This window comes from Rissa tridactyla, chromosome 26 (genome assembly GCF_028500815.1).
Source record: "Rissa tridactyla isolate bRisTri1 chromosome 26, bRisTri1.patW.cur.20221130, whole genome shotgun sequence".
In the NCBI taxonomy this organism is placed as follows: Eukaryota; Metazoa; Chordata; class Aves; order Charadriiformes; family Laridae; genus Rissa; species Rissa tridactyla.
This window is the reverse complement of record NC_071491.1, coordinates 1500864-1523342: the sequence shown is the minus strand read 5'-3', so window position 1 is coordinate 1523342 and position 22479 is coordinate 1500864. Positions and strand designations below refer to the sequence as shown.

Below are 22479 nucleotides of genomic sequence, written 5' to 3'. Positions count from 1 at the left end.
TGGGAGCACGGGGGGTAGGCAGAGAGTCATACTGGGAGCACTGGAACTGCACTGGGAGCACTGGGGGGAGTCAGGGAGTCGTACTGGGAGCACTGGGACCGCACTGGGAGCACTGGGGGGAGTCAGGGAGTCATACTGGGAGCACTGGGACCATACAAGGAGCACTGGGGGGAAACAGAGAGTCGTACTGGGAGCACTGGGATCATACTGGGAGCACTGGGGGTAGGCAGAGAGTCATACTGCGAGCACTGGGACCATACTGGGAGGACTCAGGGAGTCAGACTGGGAGCACTGGGATCATACTGGGAGCACGGGGGGTAGGCAGAGAGTCATACTGGGAGCACTGGAACTGCACTGGGAGCACTGGGGGGAGTCAGGGAGTCATACTGGGAGCACTGGGACCGCACTGGGAGCACTGGGGGGAGTCAGGGAGTCATACTGGGAGCACTGGGACTGCACTGGGAGCACTGGGGGGAGTCAGGGGGTCATACTGGGAGCACTGGGACTGCACTGGGAGCACTGGGGGGAGTCAGGGGGTCATACTGGGAGCACTGGGACCATACAAGGAGCACTGGGGGGAAACAGAGAGTCGTACTGGGGGCACTGGGATCATACTGGGAGCACCGGGGGTAGGCAGAGAGTCATACTGGGAGCACTGGGACCACACTGGGAGCACTGGGGGTAGGCAGAGAGTCATACTGGGAGCACTGGGACCATACTGGGAGGACTCAGGGAGTCAGACTGGGAGCACTGGGATCATACTGGGAGCACTGGGGTTAGGCAGAGAGTCATACTGGGAGCACTGGGACCGCACTGGGAGGACTCAGGGAGTCAGACTGGGAGCACTGGGATCATACTAGGAGCACAGGGGGTAGGCAGAGAGTCATACTGGGAGCACTGGAACTGCACTGGGAGCACTGGGGGGAGTCAGGGAGTCATACTGGGAGCACTGGGACCACACTGGGAGCACTGGGGGGAGTCAGGGAGTCATACTGGGAGCACTGGGACGATACAAGGAGCACTGGGGGGAAACAGAGAGTCGTACTGGGGGCACTGGGATCATACTGGGAGCACCGGGGGGAGTCAAGGGGTCATACTGGGAGCACTGGGACAGCACTGGGAGCACTGGGGGGAATGAGTGACCATACTGGGAGCACTGGGACCGCACTGGGAGCACTGGTGGGAGTCAGTGGGTCACTCTGGAAGCACTGGGACCGCACTGGGATCGCTCTATGCTGGTCCATACTGGGATCACTGGCCCGTACTGGGATGGCTGGTGCGCACAGGGCCGTACTCCATCTCCCATCATCCCCTGCGCCGGAAGTGGGCGGGGTTTCCGGCCGCGGTGGGCGTTGCCCTGTGACGCGCGGCAGCATGGCGGAGCTGGGGTCGCCGCGGGAGGAGGCGCAGGTCGGTTGGCCCCGGGACACCCTGGGGACGCCTTGTGGGGGGGGGACGGGACACCGCTGAGACTCTCCCGGGACCCCCCCGGCCCCCACCCGCCCGTGGGCGGCCCCCGCTACCGGGTCGCGCTCATCGCTCGGTGCCCCCCCGGCCATGTCGGCGTGATCCCGCACCCGCTTCCGGGTCCCGCCACGGTTCTGGGTCTCCCCCCCCCCCCCCCCATCCGAGGGTGCCCCCCCCCACTTTCTGGCTGCGCCCCCCCCGAATATCTGGGTGCCTCCCCCCCATCTCTGTGTGCCCCCCCCAGTCTCTGGGTACCCCCCTCCCCATCTCTGGCGTCCCCCTCCAGTTTCTGGGCGCCCCCCCATGGGTGACAGCCCCCCCCCCCCCCCCCAGTCTCTGGGCGACTCCTCCCCATGGGGACCCCCCAGTCTCTGGGTGCCCTTCCCACCTCTGCTCCCCCCTCCATGGGTGGTGCTCCCTCCCCCCCCCCAATCGCTGGGTGCCCCCATGAGCGACACCCCCCCATACTCTGGGCACCCCCCTGTTGCGTGAAAGGGGCCAAGTGGTTTTGGCAGAAGATAAACCCCCCCTTGCGTTCTAACACTCCTCACCGAGGTGGGAGGCCAGGTGCGGCTGGGTTTCAATTCTGAGTGATGCCCAATTCAGCACTATCAGGCCAATCGCGTTTAATATGTGTTAAACTATTACGATTTGGAGACACTAATAGTGGGCTGCACCTTCAGTCTCGTCGTGCTCCTGAACCAGCACGGCCTCGCTCAAGTTTTGGTCGCGTTCAGTGAGAAAGCGAAACGACTAGCTACTGAAACAGTGCAGTTTATTTAAACAACAGATATACAGGTTCTTTAGGATTGCCGGTGATAAATACACTGTCTGCAAAGCACGTGCAAATAAAGACATTGTTAAATAGACAAACGCGCGACAAAATTATAAACGATACAGCCTGGCTATAAATGTAGGGTAGAGATTCTCTAGAGAAATTTCTAGAGTCCCCGAGAAAGCACTCGGTGTATTCAAAGTCTTACCCAAAGGCATCCTTATGGGGGGGAAGAAAGGCTCAGCCCGTCGACTGATCCCAGAAAACAGCGGTGGGATTCTTCGCGATGGTGTCTTCCCTGACATCCCCTCTCTCTTGGGCTATTTTTATATTATTTTTTTAACTTCAAAGTGGAGTTTGAGTGACTTTAGTCATATGTACTGTTATTATGATTAATGTACTCAAGGAGGAGTGTTCACACCTCGGGGGCGGATAGCCTCCGGGATGGAGGTGTGTTTTGGTACATTGTGGTGAGCAAAGTTCGCACAAAAGGACAGCATTTCATCAACATTTGACGAAATGTTGGCTCGGGTGGCGTGTAGGCCGCTTATCAGTTCCGTAGTACCATCTCGTCCCCATATCTGCTATTCGTCACAAGGGAAGGCCACGGAACAAGCGCGTTCCGTTCCATCCCTCGGGTAGTTTCGCAAACAACCTTGTACAGGGAATCCCGGCTGTTGCATTCTCCGTGTGCCAGCTGCGGCTGTATTCTACCTCAGAAGCCTCTGGATTTTATGACTTTCCTTAATGTGTGAACAATGCTGTATTTTTGTATTCTTGGCCAATTTAGTAATTATTCCACACCCCCCTCCCCACCTCTGGGTGCCCTCCCCGCCCCATGGGTACTGTCCCCCCGCACTGTCCGGGTGCCCCCCCGTGCCCAGGTGTCCTCTCTCATCTGGGTTTCGCCACCACCACCGCCCTCCCCCCGGGTGCCGCCACCCCTGGGTGCAGCCCCCCCCACGCCCCCCCAGGAGGAGCTGCCGCCCCACGCCCTCCCCCGGCTCTGTCCTTCCCGGTGCCCGAACCCGAGGACCTGGAGGACCCTGACACCCGCCACAAGGTGGGTGCGGGCACGGGGGGGTGCAGGCAGGAGAGGGTCCAGGCAGGCGGGCGGCGGGCAGGAGGGGGTGCAGGCAGACGGCGGGGGGCAGACAGGACCCCCCCCCCGACCCCCAGCTGCGGCAGGAGAAGCTGCAGCAGGAGCTGGAGTTCCTGGAGGCGCGGGAGGAGCAGAAGAACCCGGAGAAGGAGCTCGCGTCCCTCCTGCCGCCGCCACCGTGTGCGCGGGGGTTACGGCGACCGTGACCCCGCACCCTCCTGCTGCTGCGTGCTCGGGCGTCCCGCTGTCACCCGCCGTCACCCGCACGCGCGTGTGCTGTGTCCGGGCTTCTGCTGATGATGGTTCTTCCAAAACCCCCATACTGGGGTGGGGGCCAAGTACTATTTTAGCGGCGGCGGCGTCTGCTGGGGCACCGCGACACCCCCCGCGTTCCTGCTCCTGCCCTCCCGGGTCCCACCGGGTCCCAGAGCTCAAAACCCACCTTTTGGAGCGCGAATTGAAGGGGAGCGTCCGTTTAGTTTTAGCCCCATCCCTACCCCACCCCGGAGGAGACCCCCCCTCAGACCCATAGGGCCGCCCCATAGAGCTGCCCCAGCCCCACAGGGCCCCACACCGTGATGGCGATCAGGAGGGGTTCGGGGTTCGGGCGCAAGTTCAGGGTCCAGGGAGAAGACGCGGAACCACACTGGGGAGGGACGGGATCCGTGGGGCAGGGACAGGTATAGGGATCTGTGGGGCAGGGACACGCACAGGGATCCGTGGGGCGGGGACACGCACAGGGATCCGTGGGGCAGGGACACGCACAGGGATCTGTGGGGCAGGGACGCGCCCAGGGATCCGTGGGGCAGGGGTGAATTCAGGGCGATTTCAGGGGGACTTGGGGTGAATTTGGAGAGATTTGGGGCAGTTTTTTGCAATTTCATCTGAATTGGGGCTAATTTGGGGAGAATTTCTGGGATTTGGGTGCATTTGGGGCAAGTTTGGGGCGATTTGGGAGAATTTGGAGTGATTTGGGCGAGTTTTGTGCCATTTTTGGTGATTCGGGGGAGATTTGGGGTGAATTTTGCGTGATTTTGCTGATTTGGAGGGGATTTGAGGCACTTTTGGGGTGATTCAGGTTGAATTAGGCAGAATTTGTGGGATTTGGGGTGAATTTTGGGGCATTTCTGAGCAATTTCGGGGATTTGGGAGAAAATTGTGTGATTTTGGTGATTGGGGGTGATTTGGGAGCAATTTTGGGTGAATTTGGGGAGGTTTGGGGAGAATTTCTGGGATTTGGGGGAGTTTGGGTGGGTTTGGGGCGATTTGGATGGATTTGGCAGATTTGGGAGAATTTTGTGGCTTTTTGGTGCTTTCAAGCGGATTTGGGAGATTTGGGGTGATTTGGGGCAATTTGAGAGGAATTTGGGTAATTCGGGGTGATTTTGTGGGGATTTTGGTGTATTTGGGGAGATTTGTGGGCTTTGGGGTAATTTGGGGGTTCTTAGGGGGTGATTTGGGGCAATTTGAGAGGAATTTACGTAATTTAGGGTGATTTGTGGGTATTTCTGGCAATTTGGGGGGCATTTGAGGTAATTTGGTGATTTTGGGTCGTTTTGGTGGGATTTTGGTGTATTTGGGGTAATTTTGGGGCAATTTTGGGGTGATATTGGTGTATTTGGGGCGATTCGGGTTTTTGGGGGGTATTTGGGGTTATTTGGGGTGATTTTCTTGTGATTTTGGGCGTATTTGGGGTAATCGGGGGGTGATTCGGGGGGCGGCTCGTGGGATTTGGGGTAATTTGAGGGCGATTTGGGGGGATTTGGGTGTATTTGGGGGGGATGTGGGGTGCCGGGGGCAGGGTCTCACCCGTCTGCCCCCAGCCCCACACGCACCCGCTGGGGGATGGGGGGGGGGCTCCGGGCCTCCAGCAGCAGCGGCGGCCCCACGGCGGCCCCCAGCGCCCCACAGCGCCCGGCCTGCTCCGGCGTCACCTGCCCCATAGGGCCCCCTACCATGTCCCCCTGCCCCACGGGGACGTCCCCGCCCCCCCACAGTGTCCCCCTGCCCCCCGCAGCCGTGCCGCTGCCTGCCCCGCTCCCTCTGCCCCCCAAGTGGCCCCACCTGGATGCGGAGGAGCTGGCTGAAGCCGTTGTGGGTCCCGAGGCGGAAGGGGGCCGGGGGGGCGCAGGGCGTCCCCCCGCGGTCACCCTCCCCGGGCCAGGCCGTCACCGGCCCCACGGCCACCACCAGCAGCCCCACGGGGGTCCCCAGGGCCACCAGTCGCGGGGCCACCGGCACCAGCCCACACGGGCCGACCCCCAGCTGCCCCATAGACCCCTCCGCCCCCTCCCTCCGGGTGTCCCAGAGCCCCCGCTGCCCCACAGCTGCCCCACACATGCCTTGGTGGCCCCCCAACGGCTGCCCCATAGCTGTCTCGGAGCTCCCCCCACCCCCCGCAGAGCCCCTCCCGGCCCCATAGCTACCCCATAGCCCCTCACACACCCCATAGGACCTTAACAGGCTCCAGCCCCGTAGGTGCTCCGTGGTCACAACCAGCCCCATAACTGCTCCGTGGTCGAACCCAGCCCCATAGCCTACCTCCCCAGCCCCATAGCTCCCCACATTCCCCCCCAATCCTATAAGCTCTTCATAGTCGCACCCAGCCCCATAGTCCACCCTTCCAACCCCATAGCGGCCCCACAACCTCCTGTAGTCCTTCCAGCCCCGCACACCACCCCAGCCCCATAGCTGCCCCATAGTCCCTACTGGGGGTCCTGGGCGCTGCCCCCCAGCAGCGGCAGGAGGAGGAGGAGAAGGAGCCCCAGAGCCCAACGTGGCCCCATGGCAGCGCCACTGTGGGGCAGCCGGGGCCGGCGGCAGAGGGTGAGCAGGGTGTGGGTCAGTGATTAGGTGGGGCTGCCCCCCCCCGGCCCCACGGCCACCGGCCCCTGGCCGGGGACACGTGATTGCGGGGAAATGGCTCTGTGGGGCGTGGGGGGCTATGGGGCAGGAGGAGTCGGCGATGGGGGGCAACAGGGGGCCCTGTGGGCTTTGTGAGAAGTTATGGGGCGCTATGGGGTCTGTGAGAGGTTATGGGGTCTGTAAGCAGTTGTGGGGCGCTATGGGGTTTGTGAGAAGCTATGGGGCACTATGGGGGTCTGTGAGAGGTTATGGGGTCTGTGAGCAGTTATGGGGCACTATGGGGTCTGTGAGAGGTTGTGGGGTCTGTAAGCAGTTATGGGGCGCTATGGGGTCTGTGAGAGGTTATGGGGTCTGTGAGCAGTTATGGGGCGCTATGGGGTCTGTGAGAGGTTATGGGGTCTGTGAGCAGTTATGGGGCGCTATGGGGTCTGTGAGAGGTCATGGGGTCTGCGAGCAGTTATGGGGCACTATGGGGTCTGTGAGAGGTTGTGGGGTCTGTGAGCAGTTATGGGGCGCTATGGGGTCTGTGAGAGGTTGTGGGGTCTGTGCTAGGTTATGGGGCGCAGACGGGGGTGGGCGTCGCAGTCACTGATGACGTCACACCTGAGGGTGCCTGGCCAGGCATCCCTCCCCCATCACCCGTGACGTCACATGGGCGTGGCCGACCCGCCCCCCCCGCCCCAGTGGGTCCCACCGTCCCGCCCCAACGACACCCCGGGGACACCCTGGTGGCACCAGGCGACCTCCTGGGAGGTGCCCCCCTGGGGACACTCCTGCTGCCCCCAGCCCCACCTGAGACCCCCCCAGTATCTCCCCAGAACCGGGCCCCTGGGCCCCTCCAGCCCCCCCACTGTCCCTCCCCACCCTGTGCCCCACGGGGGTCCCGACCTGGACAGAGGGACACAGGTGACGTCACTGTCCGGGGGAAACCCCGGGGGGGTCCCAGGGGGGGTCCCAAGGTGTCGTGTTTCTCCTCCAGCCCTCGGCGAGGGGTGACAGAGCGGGTGGGGCCACCAAGGGGACACGGGGGGGGGATGGAGAAATGGATGGAGGGAGGGAGGGATGGAGGGATGGAGAAATGGATGGATGGAGGGAGGGATGGAGGAATGGATGGAGGGATGGATGGAGGGATGGAGAAATGGATGGATGGAGGGATGGATGGAGGGAGGGATGGAGGGATGGAGAAATGGATGGAGGGAGGGAGGGATGGAGGGATGGAGAAATGGATGGATGGAGGGAGGGATGGAGGGATGGAGAAATGGATGGATGGAGGGAGGGATGGAGGAATGGATGGAGGGATGGATGGAGGGATGGAGAAATGGATGGATGGAGGGATGGATGGAGGGAGGGATGGAGGGATGGAGAAATGGATGGAGGGATGGAGGGAGGGATGGATGGAGGGAGGGATGGAGAAATGGATGGATGGAGGGATGGAGAAATGGAGGGATGGAGGGAGGGATGGAGAAATGGATGGATGGAGGGAGGGATGGAGGGAGGGAGGGAGGGGTGGATGGAGGGATGGAGGGACAGAGGGAGGGAGGGATGGAGGTGGACGGGGAGCGGGAAGGATGGAGAGGTGGAGAAGAGGACGCATGAACAGCGGGAGGGGTTCGTTTTAGGGGCCCCCCTCCCCCTGCCCCCCTTGCTCCTCCAACATTGTCCCCTCCTTCCCCCCTGTTGTCCCTCCCCGCTCCCTTCCCCCCCAGCCCCTCTCCCCCTGCGTGGTCCCCTTGGCCACGGTCCCTCGGGAGCTGCCGGCAATGGCCGAGATCTCCAGGAGCCGCGGCAGGAGAGACCCCACGGCGCCGCGGCGCAGCCTCTGCCCGGCGCAGGCGTAGAGGAGGGGGTTCATGGCGCTGCTGAGGAAGGCCAAGGCGGTGGCCGGTGGCCGGGTGGCTTTGGCGGCCGCTTCCAAGATCCCCCCATCCCCTTGGAGGACCGCCGCCACCTCCAACAGGCTGGCCACGTGGTAAGGTCCCCACGCAACAGCGAAGGCCACCACCACGGCGGCCACCAAGCGGAAGGTGTGACCACGCCGGGCCAAGCGGGTCTGGTGTAACCGGCAGACCAGTAACCCGTAGCCAGTGGCTATGGTGGTCAACGGCAGGGCCCAACCCAAGATGGTCTCCAGAAGGTTTTGGACCACCAACCAAGCCTTCGTGCCGTGCACCCGCTTGCAGTGCCTGTCCTTCACCTGCCAGAAGATGATGGATGGGATGGCCAACACCAAAGCTGCCGACCAAGTCACCGCTGCCGCTCCATGAGCCAACTGTCCGGCACGATCACCTGCCGTCACCACCGTCGTCGCTGGCCTGGAGACCGCCAAGCACCGATGGAGAGCCAGAAGAGCAATGAGGAAGATGCTGACGTACATGGCAGCGGCGCAGAGGTAGTTGCACCCACGGCAGACGGCCAAGCCCATGGTCCATTGGCCAACACTCAAGGCCCGGATGTAGATGGGACCGGTGAGGAGGGTGACCATGTCGGCCAAGGCCAAGTGGAAGATGAGGAGGACGGGGACGCTGCGCCGGCGGGTGACGGCACAGCCCCAGAGGACAACGGCGTTGCCCGGCAGCCCCACCACCACTGCCACCGACAGCAGGGTCAGCCCCAGCGCTGCACCGGGAACGGGGACAGTGGTGGCGTTGGGGGGAGATGAGGCGTTGGCGGGACACGAGGACATGATGGCGGTGGTGGAGAGGGGCTGTGGGGAGAGGGGGAACACAGAATCCTCCCGAGAAAATGCAAGTGTCCCTCCATCCATCCTTCCATCCATCCGTCCTTCCATCCATCCATCCTTCCATCCATCCACCCATCCACTGATCCCTCTCTCCACCCTGCCATCCCTTCCTCCATCCCACCTTTCCTCCATCCATCCATCCATCCATCCATCCATCCATCCTTCCATCCACCCATCCATCCTTCCATCCATCCATCCATCCACCCATCCACTGATCCCTCTCTCCACCCCGCCATCCCTTCCTCCATCCCACCTTTCCTCCATCCATCCATCCATCCATCCATCCATCCATCCATCCATCCATCCCTCCATCCCTCCATCCCTTCCTCCTTCTTCCCACCCCTCTACCCATCCCTTCATCCATCCCTCCCTCCACACCTACATCCCTCCATCCATCCCGCCCTTCCTCCTCCTCTCCATCCTTTCCTCCCTCCCTTCATCTCTCCTCCGTCCCTCCCTCCATCCCGCCAACCCACCTCCCATCTCACCCCTCCCCAGGGCCCCTCCCTTCCTTCTCCATCCCACCACCCCTCCTTCCTTCTCCCCGCTCTCTGAAGTCTCCTCCTCTTCTTCCTTTACCCCGCTGGGCTCTTTCCCTCTATCTTCGCATCTCCCAGTTGCCCCCCAGATTGCCCAGTGGGCCACCACACTGCCCATTTGCCCCCATTGAACCTCCCACTTTCCACCCCCCTAGACATCGTAGTCATCCACCCAGATCGTCCAGTCGCCCCCCACCAGACCCTCCCCATCACCTTCGAGACCTTCTAGTTGTTGCCCCCCCTATTTTTCAGGAGCCCCTCCAGGACCTCCCACCCCACCAGCCTTCCCTCCTGTACCTTGGGGGCTCAGATGTCCCTTCCTGGAGCCTCCGGTGGGGCTGGTGGATCCTCGGTGTCCTTGTCACCGCCGGTGGCCGTGACCGTTAGGTGCCTCTTCCCCTCCACCCAGCCCCGGGCAGGAAACGCTCGTGCAAGAGGAAGGAGGCAGGAAAACCACGAGGAGACAAAGGGGACATGGTGGGGGAGGGATGGTGGACTCAATTTGTCCCCTGGCAGGGGGGGGGGTGACAGAAGCGGTGGCATTGCCACCAGGTAGGGAACCCCTCCCGGAGGCTCTCCAGGAGGCGGCGGTCTGGTTGCTCCGTCACATGGCCGTGGGGGTGGTGGGAGCTCATGGAGATGGTGTGGAGGGGACAGGGAAGGTCGTCTTCTATGCGTGGTATGGTCAACGTACATTCTCTTCCCTCCATCCATCCGTCCATCCAGCCTGTCCTAACCTTTGGGTTCTGGCCCTAAAATCGGGACAAAGCCCAACAGATGCCCCCCATGACGGGGTGACCCCGAGTGAGAAGAAGACCCCGTGACAGAGGTGCCTTTCCGTAACCCACCACGCTGAAGGATTCCCCATTTCCCATCATGCCATTGTCCAAACAAAGAGGGGTAAGACTGGAGATGTCCTGCAGCAGGATCCAAGTTTCCCCTTCCAGCTCTTCCCCAAAATTCCCACAATGCCCTTGACCAAACGATGTGTCCCAAGACTAGAAATGGGCACGGTTGGCCTTTTTCACCCTCCGCTGCATTTTTTTTTTTTTGCCCCTCCAAACTCATGGGGTTGGGTCTCGGCAGATGCTCTCCAGGTGGGACCACGCTGCGATCCAACCCAAGGCTTTCAGGGAACCATGGGAAGAACTTTCCCAGAACTCAGAAGTCCACAGAGGTTTGAAGGAGAATAAAACCAAATAGTTTTCCTTTTAATTTACTCTTTCTTTCCACCAGAGTAGAGACAGGGCTTCAAATAAAGCACTTTTTGATCGTAATCCTGATGTTTCCTGGGTAATTTTGGGATCAAGGATCATTTTTATCAACGAAGGCTGTGGTAGAAGCACTTGGGCACAATGTGGGCCATCAACCTCAGGCCTGTTCCCTGGGTGCCATCACCCCGGGGCCCATCGCCCTGTGGCACGTCACCATAGGTGAAATGGCCCTGGGTGGCATAACCCTGGGTGCCCATCTCCCCCTGGGACCCATCCCCTGGGACCCACCACCCTGGGGGCCATCACACTGGGTGCCAGTAACCCTAGAGGCCATCACCCTGGGGGACCTTCACCCTGGGGCCCATCACACTTGGACCCATCATCCAGGGGGCCCGTCACCCAGGGTGCCCATCACCCTGGGACCCGTCACACTGGGTTCCACCACACTGGGACCCACCACCCTGGGACCTGTCACACTGGGACCCACCACCCTGGGACCCATCACCCCGGAACCCATCACACTGCAACCCACCACCCTGGGAGACACCACCCTGCGACCCACCACCCTGGGACCCACCACCCTGGGACCCACCACCCTGCGACCCATCACCCTGGGACCCACCACCCTGGGAGACACCACCCTGGGACCCACCACCCTGCGACCCATCACCCTGGGACCCACCACCCTGGGAGACATCACACTGGGACCCAACACCCTGCGACCCACCACCCTGGGACCCATCACACTGGGACCCACACCCTGGGACCCACCACTCTGGGACCCATCACACTGCAACCCACCACCCTGGGATCCACCACCCTGCGACCCACCACCCTGGGACCCACCACCCTGGGACCCACCACCGTCCGACCCATCACCCTGGGACCCACCACCCTGGGAGACACCACCCTCCGACCCATTACCCTGGGACCCACCACCCTGGGACCCACCACCCTCCGACCCATCACACTGCAACCCACCACCCTGGGACCCACCACCCCGTGACCCACCACCCTGTGTGTCCTTCAACCAGGTGCCATCAGTCCTGCCCCACCAGTACACGAGAGCTGGACTTACTGGGAGAGAGTCCAGGAAAAGGCCCCCCGAGGTGTTCAATTGCCAGGAGCCTCCTGGGGGGGCCAGAACTTGGCCTGGAGCAGACTTGGCTTTGGGGGGGAGGGGTCCCACCCAGGGCACAAACCTGGACACAGAGTGACTCGGAGGGGTCACATTTTTACTGGGGGGAGGGTGACTGGGGCTCCTCGGGGAGGTTCTGGGGTCTCCTGCTGACCCTCATGGGCCCTCCTGAGCCCCCCAGCATCCCATGAAGGTCCCAGCTGACCCCCCCCCCCCCCAAGACCCTTCTTGAGCCCCTCCAGGACCCCCTGAAGGTCCCCACTGCACCCTGGGGGCTTTCCCAGCTGGGGGACGGCAGGGGACCCTCAGCGTGTCCCCCAGGCCGGCGCGTGGAGGCGGTGGGCAGCATCGTGCAGCCCGGGGGGGATGGGCGCCAGCCCCCCCAGCGGCCCCCAGCACCCGGCAGCAATGGTCCCCGTGGAGTCACTGTCCCCGCCGTGCAGCACCCCCCTGGCACGCAGGTCTCCCCAGGAGCTGCCAGCAGGGCCTCCAGGGCCACCATGGGCACGTCGTGGCCACTGCGGCCCGGCCACCCTTCCAGCGCCCAGCCCAGGTACGCCGCGTCCCGCTCAGCCGGGGACGGGAACAGCGGCACCTTCCGCGGGCCACCGCCCTCCAGGAGCCCCCGGGATTCCAGGTACCTGCAAGGACACGGGGACACTGGTGTCACTGGGAAGACTGGGGAGACGCTGAGAACGTGGGGACACCGGGGATATTGGGGTCAGTGGGGACACCGGGGTCACACTGGAGACGTGTGCACCACCAGAGTCACGGGGGACACTGGTGTCACTTGGGACATGGGGGTCATTGGTGTCACCAGTGACGATGGGGTGACCGGTGACACCGGGGGGCACGGGGCTGGGGGTCTCCAGCAGCCCCTGTCATACCAGGTACCTGTGGGGACACTGGGGACAAGTGGGACACATGGGGGCACCATGGCAGCGGCTGCAGCAGGGACACCACCAGGGACACCAAGGGACATCAGGGACACTGAGGTCGGGGGGAAGGGAAGTGGGGTGGCCCGGGGCCACTTTCCCACAGCTGAGGACGGCGGCACTGGTGGGGACACTGGTGACCTGGGGACACCAGGGGCAGCAGGGACAGGATGGGCACTGGTGGCCGTGCGGGCAAACTGGGCACCGGGGTGACACCAGGGACGGTGGGGCAGGGGACGCGGGGGATGTGGGGGCACAGAGCAGTGACACCAGTATGGCGTGCCACCAGGACTGGGAGAGAGAGGCACCAGTGACCCCCCCGAGCCCCTCCCAGTATCCTCACCGCCCCCTCCCAGTGCTCCCAGTGACCTCCCCCCCCCCATGTTCCCACGTCCCCGTCCCCGTCCTGTCCCCTTCTATCCCCCTGTCCCTCCGTGTCCCCGTGTCCCCGTGTCCCCATCCCCACCCCGTCCCCCTCCATCCCCCTGTCCCTCCGTGTCCCCGTGTCCCCGTGTCCCCATCCCCACCCCGTCCCCCTCCATCCCCGTGTCCCTCCGTGTCCCCGTGTCCCCGTGTCCCCATCCCCACCCCGTCTCCCTCCATCTCCCTGTCCCTCCGTGTCCCCGTGTCCCCGTGTCCCCATCCCCACCCCGTCCCCCTCCATCCCCCTGTCCCTCCGTGTCCCCGTGTCCCCGTGTCCCCATCCCCACCCTGTCCCCCTCCATCCCCGTGTCCCTCCGTGTCCCCGTGTCCCCGTATCCCCATCCCCACCCTGTCCCCCTCCATCCCCGTGTCCCCGTGTCCCCGTGTCCCTGTCCCCACCTGAGGCCGATGGCCAGGCTGCGCATGGCGGCCCCGCAGCCCTTACCGGTGGGGTTGAAGGGGATGCGATAGCCCTCGGGCTCCCCCGGCCGCAGCTGGGAGGTGCCTGGGGAGGGCGGGGGGGGGGTGAGACCCCCACACACACACATCTCTTGTCACCCCCTGTCCCCCCGCCCCAGCTGCCCTCCCCCGACTCACCCAGGATGCTGCTGGGCCCCGGCTTGCGCCCCTCCATGTCCCCCATGGCGGCCACGTAGCGGCGAGCCAGCTCCTGCAGCAGGGGTTCCCCCTCCAGGCCTGGGGGTGGCGGGGGGGGGGGGGTGTGTGTCAGTGAGGACCCCCCCCCTCCATTGGCCACCCAAAACTGGAGGGGAGAGATAACGCCACCCCCCAAAAGCTGAGGAGGAGGGGGAGGAGGAGGAACCAACTGGTGGGGAATGGGAAAACCGCCCCATGGAGAACCCAAAACTGGGGGGGGGGGGAGGAGGGGACACACACACACCACCCCCCCCCGCCATGGACTCCCAAAAGTGTAGGGAAAAGCGGACACCCCCCCGCCCACGGCTCCCCGAAACGGGAGGGGAAGGGGAACAACATCCGCAACCCCCCCTCAAAGCTCAGGAGAAATGGGCCATCTTCCCAAGCACCCCAAATTGGGTGGGAAAGGGGTAATTCCACCCCCCACCACCACCACACACACACACACGGACCCCCCAGATTGGGAGGGAGAAACGGTGTGTCCCCCTCTCCCCCCCCCCCGCCGCCAGCACCCAATATGGGAGGAAAGGGAACACAAATTCCCACAAAATGTGGGGAAAAATAGGACACACACCCCCCCCCGAAAAGGGGCCCACAGTTTATTTTTTGGGGAAATGGGGAATGTCTAAAAAGTGGGGGGGGAATTAGGATGCTCCCAAACCCCCTCCAGGGCTGGTCAGGGACCCCCAAAAGCCCCTCCCAGTACCCTCCAGTTTGGTCTGGGGTACAATGGGGAACCCCAAACCCTCCCAGGACGCCCCGGGCATGTCGGGGGTGTAACGGACACCCCCCCACCCTGCAGGGACCCCCATGGGGCAGCGTCCCCATGGCAAGGGGGTGAGGGACCCCAGGGCAGGGGTGGAGGGGGGGGGGAGGCTCCAGGTGTCCCCAAAAGGACATCCCCAAAGAGGGACCCCAAAGGGGGCTGGGGGTACCCGAAGGGACACAGCTTTGGGGGGGGGGGGGGACGGACGGACACTAAAGGGACAGGGGGACACCCAAGAGAGAGACAGGGGCCACCCAAAGGGTGGCTCAAAGGGGCGATGGAGGCTCATGGGGGGGCACCCAAAGTGTCGCGGGGGGGCAACAAAAAGGGCCGGGGCCCGGGGGGGGACACCCAAAGCGGACACTTGGAGTTTGGGGAGGATTTGGGGTTTCGTCGGGCCCCCGGGGAGGGTGGGGAGAGGGAGAAAAGGAGCAGCGCCCCCCCCCCCCCCCCGAGAAATGTGTATTTTTGACGACAACGCGTATTTTGGGGCGAAATCCCTCTGACACTGGGAACCCGTCCAGGCCCGGGGGGTGGCGATTTGCAGCCAACCGTGGAGGAAGGGGGTGGGGGGGGGGGGCGGCTCCCCCTTGAAAAAAATAAAATAAAATCCACAGTGACAGGTTTTCTTCTTTTTTATTCCTTTTTTTTTTTTTTCTTCTTTTTTTGAATCAAATTCTGCCAAACGGGGCAGAGACCTCTGCTCTATCGGTAAAAATCCGGGGGGGGGGGCGGGTGATAGGCTGTGGGCAGTGAAACGGGCGAATGACGAGGAGTAAAATTCGGTTTGGATTTGTATTTTTTTTGGTTTGAACATAACAGAAATTGAGGTTTCGTCCTGCCCCCGCCCCAAAGAGGCCACTCGGGCACCAAAAAAAGAAGCCCCAGGACCCTGCGGTTGAGCGTCAGGAAGGGGGCAGGGTACCCCCAAATGCCGTGGGTCGGCGCCGGGATGGGCACAGGACACCCCCAAACCCCGTGGGTCACGCACCGGCCAGGGACGGGGCACCCCAAACCCTGTGGGTCAGGGCCGGGATGGGCACAGGACACCCCCAAACCCTGTGGGTCACGCACCGGCCAGGGACGGGGCACCCCAAACACCGTGGGTCAGGGCCGGGATGGGCACAGGACACCCCCAAACCCCGTGGGTCACACACTGGCCAGGGATGGGGCACCCCAAACCCTGTGGGTCAGGGCCGGGATGGGCACAGGACACCCCCAAACCCTGTGGGTCACGCACCAGCCAGGGACGGGGCACCCCAAACCCTGTGGGTCAGGGTTGGGATGGGCACAGGACACCCCCAAACCCCGTGGGTCACGCACCGGCCACAATAATGGCACTCCAACCCCCCTTCCAAGCCATGGTGGTCATGGAAGAGAGGGGGCCAGGAAACTCCGAAGCCCAAGGTTTAGGGCCTGGACAGGGCAGGGATCCCCCAAACACTTCAGATCAGGGCCAGAACAGGGGCAGGGACCCCCCAAACCCCACTGGTAGCAGCCAAGGCAGGGGCAGAGAACCCCACACCTTGTCACAGCCGGGTAAGGGGCAGGGAACTCCCCACCCCATGGATCACAGGCAATACAGGGGCCGGCCACCTCCAAAATACCATGGATCAGGGCCAGAACAGAGAAAGGGAAACCCTCAAATCCATGGGTCAACCCCTACGCCTCACAGGTCAGGTTCAGGAGAGGGGAAGGGCACCTCCAGAATTGAAGGTTCTTGGCCAGCGCTGGGGGGGCCGCGAACACCCAAATGGCAGAAATTGCAACCGGGAGAGGTGAAGAGAAGCCCCGAATCCCACTGGTCGCGGTCAGGACAGGGGCAGGGCACCCACAAACTCCGTGGGTCATTCCCTGACTGGCGGGTGACCGTTCTTTCGGCTCCGGTTGCGATTTCATCTAGCAGAGCTCATGCTGAGGCCTCATGTCTGCTGGTGCCGGTCACCATTAGGTGGAAGCGTGAGCACCACGTGGGCACAACCCACTGCCAGAAAGAGCCGAAGGGTCTGTTGGATTTGCGTGGCAAGGTTTTGGTACAGGGGACTTCTGAGAATCACAGACTCACAGAATGCGTTGGGTTGGAAGGGACCTCTAAAGGCCATCTAGTCCAACCCCCTCTGCAGTGAGCAGGGACATCTTCAACGAGATCAGGTTGCTCAGAGTGTCATCAAGCCTGGCCTTGGATGTCTCCAGGGATGGGGCCTCCACACCCTCTCTGGGCAACCCGTTCCAAGAAAAGACACCAGAAGGTGCCCCCGGGTCCAAAAGGCCCATTGCCAGTTGGCTTCAAGACGGACACACCGCTGGTCAAAGCTGAGCCCGTCAGCGACGGTGGGAGCCTCTCTGGGGTGAGATATTTAGGAATGGGAAAAAAATCCTGCGGTGCAGCCGCAGCCGGAGAGAGGAGTGAGAAGATGGGAGAGAAACAACCCTGCAGGCACCGCGGTCAGTGAAGAAGGAGGGGGAGCCCGTGCTCCAGGTGCCGGAGCGGAGATTCTCCTGCGGCCCGTGGAGGTTAATGGTGGAGGCCATGGAGGACCCGGAGGAGAGCAGGCTCCTGGCAGGACCTTGTGGAATTTGGATAACGAGGTGAAGCAATTAAGACTGGCTTTGCTCTCTCTTGTGCAACCCAGGGGGGTGAAGACTTGCCTGGCCATCGCAGGGTGCGTAAATAACGGAGGAGTCTCGGGGAGCCAGGACAGCCCCGCTTTTCGTCAGCAGAGACAGTAAAATCAAGATAACAGAGGCTTCGTGCAGCTCTTTGTTTCCTCGAGAGGCTGCCGTGCCCGATAATTGACCTTTGCCTCGTTACCTGTGAAATGCATATTCAAGTTGACACCCCACTATATGCTAATGAAGATTTCAGAGATCATGCTAAACATATATGACTGTAGCACTCGTCTCTCCACCCAAATCATACTACACGTCACCGAGGGGAGGGAAGCCTCGGAATTTGGGGGATAAAAAAATGGAGAAAATGACTGTTAAATGGGGAGAGAAGAAACTTGATACCCGAGGGAGCAGTCGAGGAGCTGCGTTCTCTCCCTCCACCCCAGGCAGGGACGCCGTGCTGGGTAAGCGCTGCGCCTTCCCCCTCCGGGGAGTGTTACCCCGGGTTGTTGTACTCTCGTTATTGTCGCTAGCAATACTCACCTTAATTAAGTGCTATTGTAGTCAGTGAGTTTACCAACGGCAAGCTCGAATCCGCGACCGTCGCTCTCCACAAAATAACCGATTTCGATCATTCCTGAATCTGATTCAGTGAAAGTCCTTTGGCCGGACTCTGACAAAGAAATAGTGACACTACGGTATTATTTTTGCTAGACTGATCTCGATTAATTGTGAAACCGACTTAGTGAAAGTCCTTTGCTGGGACCCTGATAGTAAATCAGCGAAAGTCCTGGGAACTCCGAGAGACAAATATCGGAACTACAATCCTTTTAACGTGACAGACCTGTGGGCCCACGGGGAGAAAGAGAGGAGCTTACGCTGGAACAGATTTGCCGGCAGGACCTTGTTACCCCATGGGGGACCCACTCTGGAGCTGTTTGTGAAGATCTGCAGCCCGTGGGAAGGACCCACATCGGAGAAATCCGTGGAGAGCTGTGTCCCGTGGAGAGGAGCCCACGCTGGAGCCAGGAAAGAGCTTGAGGGTGAAGGAGAGACAAGAGACAACGTGTGACGAACTGACCCCAACCCCCCTTCCCCGCCCACCCTGCGCCACTCAGACGGATGAGGTAGAGAAAACGGGTGCGAAGTTGAGCCCAGGAGACCAAGAGGCGTGGGGGGAGAGTGTGTTAAGATTTGGTTTTATTTCTCTTTACCCTACTCTTATTTACGTGGTGATAAAATTAATTTTTCTCCCCAAGTTCAGTCTGGTTTGCCCATGATGGCAATTGCAGAGACCTTATCTAGACCCACAGACTTTTTTTATGTTTTTTCTCCTCTGTCCAGTTGAGAAGGGTGGGACAGAGCGGCTTTGGTGGGCACCTGGTGTCCAGGCGGGGTTGACCCACAGCAGTAGCTCTGTGTGGAATTTTGTCCATCTCTGTACCGGTGTGTGCCACGCTGGGTGTATCCGGGTCAGTATCGGCATCCCTGCCCCATCGCAGTATCACAGAATCATGGGACGTAGGGATTGGAAGGGACCTTTGGAGATCATCTGGTCCAAAGCGGGTTCACTCGGAGCAGGCTAGACAGGAACGCACCCCAGCGGGTTCTGAATAGCTCCCGAGAAAGACACTCCACAACTTTTCCCGGCAGCCTGTTGAAACTGAAGTGCTCTGGCACAATCCAGAGCTTCTGCAAAACTCAGACAGAAGAAGGAAGTTCACAGAAAGTGGAGAAAAAAGGGACTGGACACTTGGGAGAAGGATAGGAGCTCTGTCAGGGTACTCAGGGATGCAATGAGGAAGGCCGGGGCCTGCTTGGAATGAAACCTGGCAAGGGATGTCAAGGACAAAAAGAAGGATTTCTTCAAGTACATCAGCAGTAAAAGGAAGACGAGGGAAAATGTGGGCCCGCTGCTGAATGAGGTGGGTGCCCTGGAGATGGAGGATGCAGAGAAGGCGGAGTTACGGAATGCCTTCTCTGCTTGAGTCTTTACAGCTAAGGCTGGTCCTCAGGAACCCCAGACCCTGGAGGCAGGAGGGAGAGCGTGGAGTAAGGAAGACTCTGCCTTGATGGAGGAGGATCTGGTTAGAGGTCATTTAGGCAAACCTGACACCAACAAATTCATGGGCCCTGATGGGATGCACCCACGAGTGCTGAGGGAGCTGGCAGATGTTATTGGGAAGCCGCTCTCTGTCATCTTGGAAAGGTCCTGGAGAACAGGAGAGGTGCCTGAGGACTGGAGGAAGGCCAACGTCACTCTAGTCTTCAAAAAGGGCAAGAAGGAGTAACTGGGGAACTACAGGCCGGTCGTCCCCACCTCCATCCCTGGAAAGGTGATGGAGCAGCTCATCCTCGGTGTTATGTCTCAGCATGAGGAGGAAGAGAAGGTCATCGTGAGTGGTCAGCATGGATTCACCAAGGGGGAATCATGCTTGACCAATCTGGTAGCCTTTGATGATGGCGTGACTGGTGGATGATGGGGAGAGGAGCGGACGATGTCTACCTCGACTTCAGCAAGGCTTTTGACACAGTCTCCCGTAACATCCTCATAGGTCAGCTTGGGAAGCGGCAGTTAGAGGAGCGGACAGTGAGGTGGATGGAGAAGTGGCTGAATGGCAGAGCTCAGAGGGCAGTGAGCAGCAGTGCGGAGTCCAGTTGGAGGCCTGTAACTAGCGGCTTTCCCAGAAGACAGTGCTGGGTCCAGTCCTGTTCCATATGGTCATCAATGACCTGGTCGAGGGGACAGAGTGCACCCTCAGCACATTTGCCAATGACACAAAGCTGGGGGGGTGGCTGACACACCGGAAGGCCGTGCCGCCATCCAGAGAGACCTGGACAGGCTGGAGAGTTGGGCAGAGAGGAACCTTATGAAATTCAACCAGGGCAAGTGCAGGGTGCTGCCCCTGGGGAGGACTAACCCCGTGCACCAGGACAGGTTGGGGCTGACCTGCTGGAGAGCAGCTCCGTGGAAAGAGACCTGGGAGTCCTGGTGGACAACAGGATGACCATGAGCCAGCAATGGGACCTTGTGGCCAAGAAGGCCAATGGCATCCTGGGGTGCATCAAGAAGATTGTGGCCAGCAGGTGGAGGGAGGTCATCCTCCCGCTCTGCTCTGCCCTGGTGAGGCCGCACCTGGAGTACTGTGTCCAGTTCTGGGCTCCCCGGTTCAAGGACAGGGAACTGCTGGAGAGAGTCCAGCGGAGGCTACGAAGATGATCCAGGGACTGGAGCATCTCCCTGCTGAGGAAAGGCAGAGAGCCCTGGGGCTGTTTAGCCTGGAGAAGCGCAGACTGAGATAATATCCAAAGGGCAGGTGGCAAGATGAAGGCGCCAGACACTTTCCAGTGGTGCCCAGTGACAGGACAGGGGGCAAGGGCCGCAAGCTCGAAAACAGGAATCTCCATCTCTACATGAGGAAAAAAAAACCTCTCTACTGTGAGAGTGTCCAGGGGTCCAACAGCTGACTGGGAATGAGCACGGGGAACTGATGAGGGTGGCATATGGCCACATAACGGTCATAGGACGTGACAGCCAGAAGGGCAAACTCACTGTAGCCCAGAAGACAGCAGAAGTAGCGCTGAGTTAAGCAGCCTGAGCAGGCAAGGGCTTTGCTGCCCACCAGCAAGTTTCCTGCGGCTTTGGGCGTGATGGATTCATATCCAAACAGGAGCGGTTACAGAGGAAACGTTAATGCGGGCCTGGAGGGGCGTCCTTCAGCAGGAACGAGGGCAATGATTAGCGCGATTCCCACTAAGATCACCACGTATGAAGCCAGGAGAGCAACTGCCACCAGGCACTCCTGAGGGTGGAGGGAGGGGAAGCCCAAAGGAAGGAATTCTGTGACACTCGCGTGGTTCAATATTTTGCACCCGAGCCCGGTGAGTAAGGGCAGCTGGTCAGTGGAGGAAACAATGCACCAGGAGGTGAAAAGACGAGACAGAATCACAGAATCACAGAATCTTAGTGGTTGGAAGGGACCTTTGAGATCATCGAGTCCAACCACATAAAAAAAAGCACCCACCAACTAAACTCCACACCCACAACCCCACGCACAACACTCCACCACAAACCGATAATCTTGGGCCCTAGAGCATGCCCTGAAGATCCATGTCTACACGTTTCTTAAATACCTCCAGGGATGGTGCCTCCACCACCTCCCTGGGCAGGCTGTTCCAGTGCCTGACCACTCTGTCAGTAAAGTCATTCTTCCTGATATCTAATCTAAACCTCCCCTGACGCAGCTTCGGACCATTTCCTCTGGTCCTGTCATTATTCACCTGGGAGAAGAGGCCAACACCGACTTCTCTACACCCTCCTTTCAGGGAGTTGTAGAGGGCAATGAGGTCTCCCCTCAGCCTCCTCTTCTCCAAGCTAAACATGCCCAGCTCCCTCAGCCTCTCCTCATATGCCCTGGTCTCCAGACCCCTCACCAGCCTGGTCGCTCTCCTCTGGACACGCTCCAGCACCTCAATGTCCCTCTTGTACAGAGGGGCCCAGAACTGAACACAGCACTCGAGGTGAGGCCTCACCAGTGCCCAGTACAGAGGCACCATCACTTCCCTGCTCCTGCTGGCCACGCTGTTCCTGATACAAGCCACAATGCTGTTGGCCTTCTTGGCCACCTGGGCACACTGCTGGCTCATGTTAAGCTGGCCGTCCACCAGCACCCCCAGGTCCTTTTCTGACGGGCAGCTTTCCAGCCACTCTGCCCCAAGCCTGTAGCGTTGCTTGGGGTTGTTGTGACCGAAATGCAGGACCCGGCACTTGGCCTTATTAAACCTCACACAGTTGGCCTTGGCCCATCGATCCAGCCTGTCCAGGTCCCTCTGGAGAGCCTTCCTACCCTCCAGCAGATCAACACTCCCACCCAGTTTGGTGTCATCCGCAAACTTACTGAGGGTGCACTCAATCCCCTCATCCACATCATTGATAAAGATATTAAACAAAACTGGCCCCAATACTGAGCCCCGAGGGACACCACTGGTGACCGGCCGCCAAGAGGATTTCACCCCATTAATCACAACTCTCTGGGCACGGCCATCCAGCCAGGTTTTTACCCAGCGAAGAGTACACTTGTCTATGCCATGATTCACCAGCTTCTCCAGGAGAAGGCTGTGGGGGACGGTGTCAAAGGCCTTGCCAAAGTCCAGATAGACAACGTCCACAGCCTTCCCCGCATCCAGAAGGCGGGTGACATGGTCATAGAAAGAGATCAGGTTGGTTAAGCAGGACCTCCCCTTCCTA

General features: G+C 60.8%; 2 protein-coding genes across 2 annotated transcripts; both read right to left on the bottom strand.

The window, feature by feature from the left end:
• Positions 1-7824: 7824 nt before the first annotated feature.
• LOC128901544 (leukotriene B4 receptor 1-like) lies at positions 7825-9882 on the bottom strand. Its single transcript, XM_054183616.1, has 2 exons — positions 9786-9882; positions 7825-8913 (listed from the first exon to the last, which is right to left on the bottom strand). The coding sequence occupies exon 2, from the start codon at positions 8890-8892 to the stop codon at positions 7825-7827; it is 1068 nt and encodes a 355-aa protein (XP_054039591.1). The 5' UTR covers positions 8893-8913; positions 9786-9882.
• A 2263-nt stretch (positions 9883-12145) lies between these two features.
• LOC128901543 (ADP-ribosylhydrolase ARH1-like) lies at positions 12146-17866 on the bottom strand. The gene is given in 5 exon segments (XM_054183615.1): positions 12146-12324; positions 12327-12481; positions 13598-13703; positions 13796-13894; positions 17809-17866. Coding segments are annotated over 5 exon segments (597 nt in total).
• Between the last annotated feature and the right edge of the window lie 4613 nt (positions 17867-22479).

Bases quoted from the DNA above. Each gene is read 5' to 3' on its own strand.
- LOC128901544 (XM_054183616.1), bottom strand. From the start codon at position 8,892: ATGTCCTCGTGTCCCGCCAACGCCTCATCTCCCCCCAACGCCACCACT.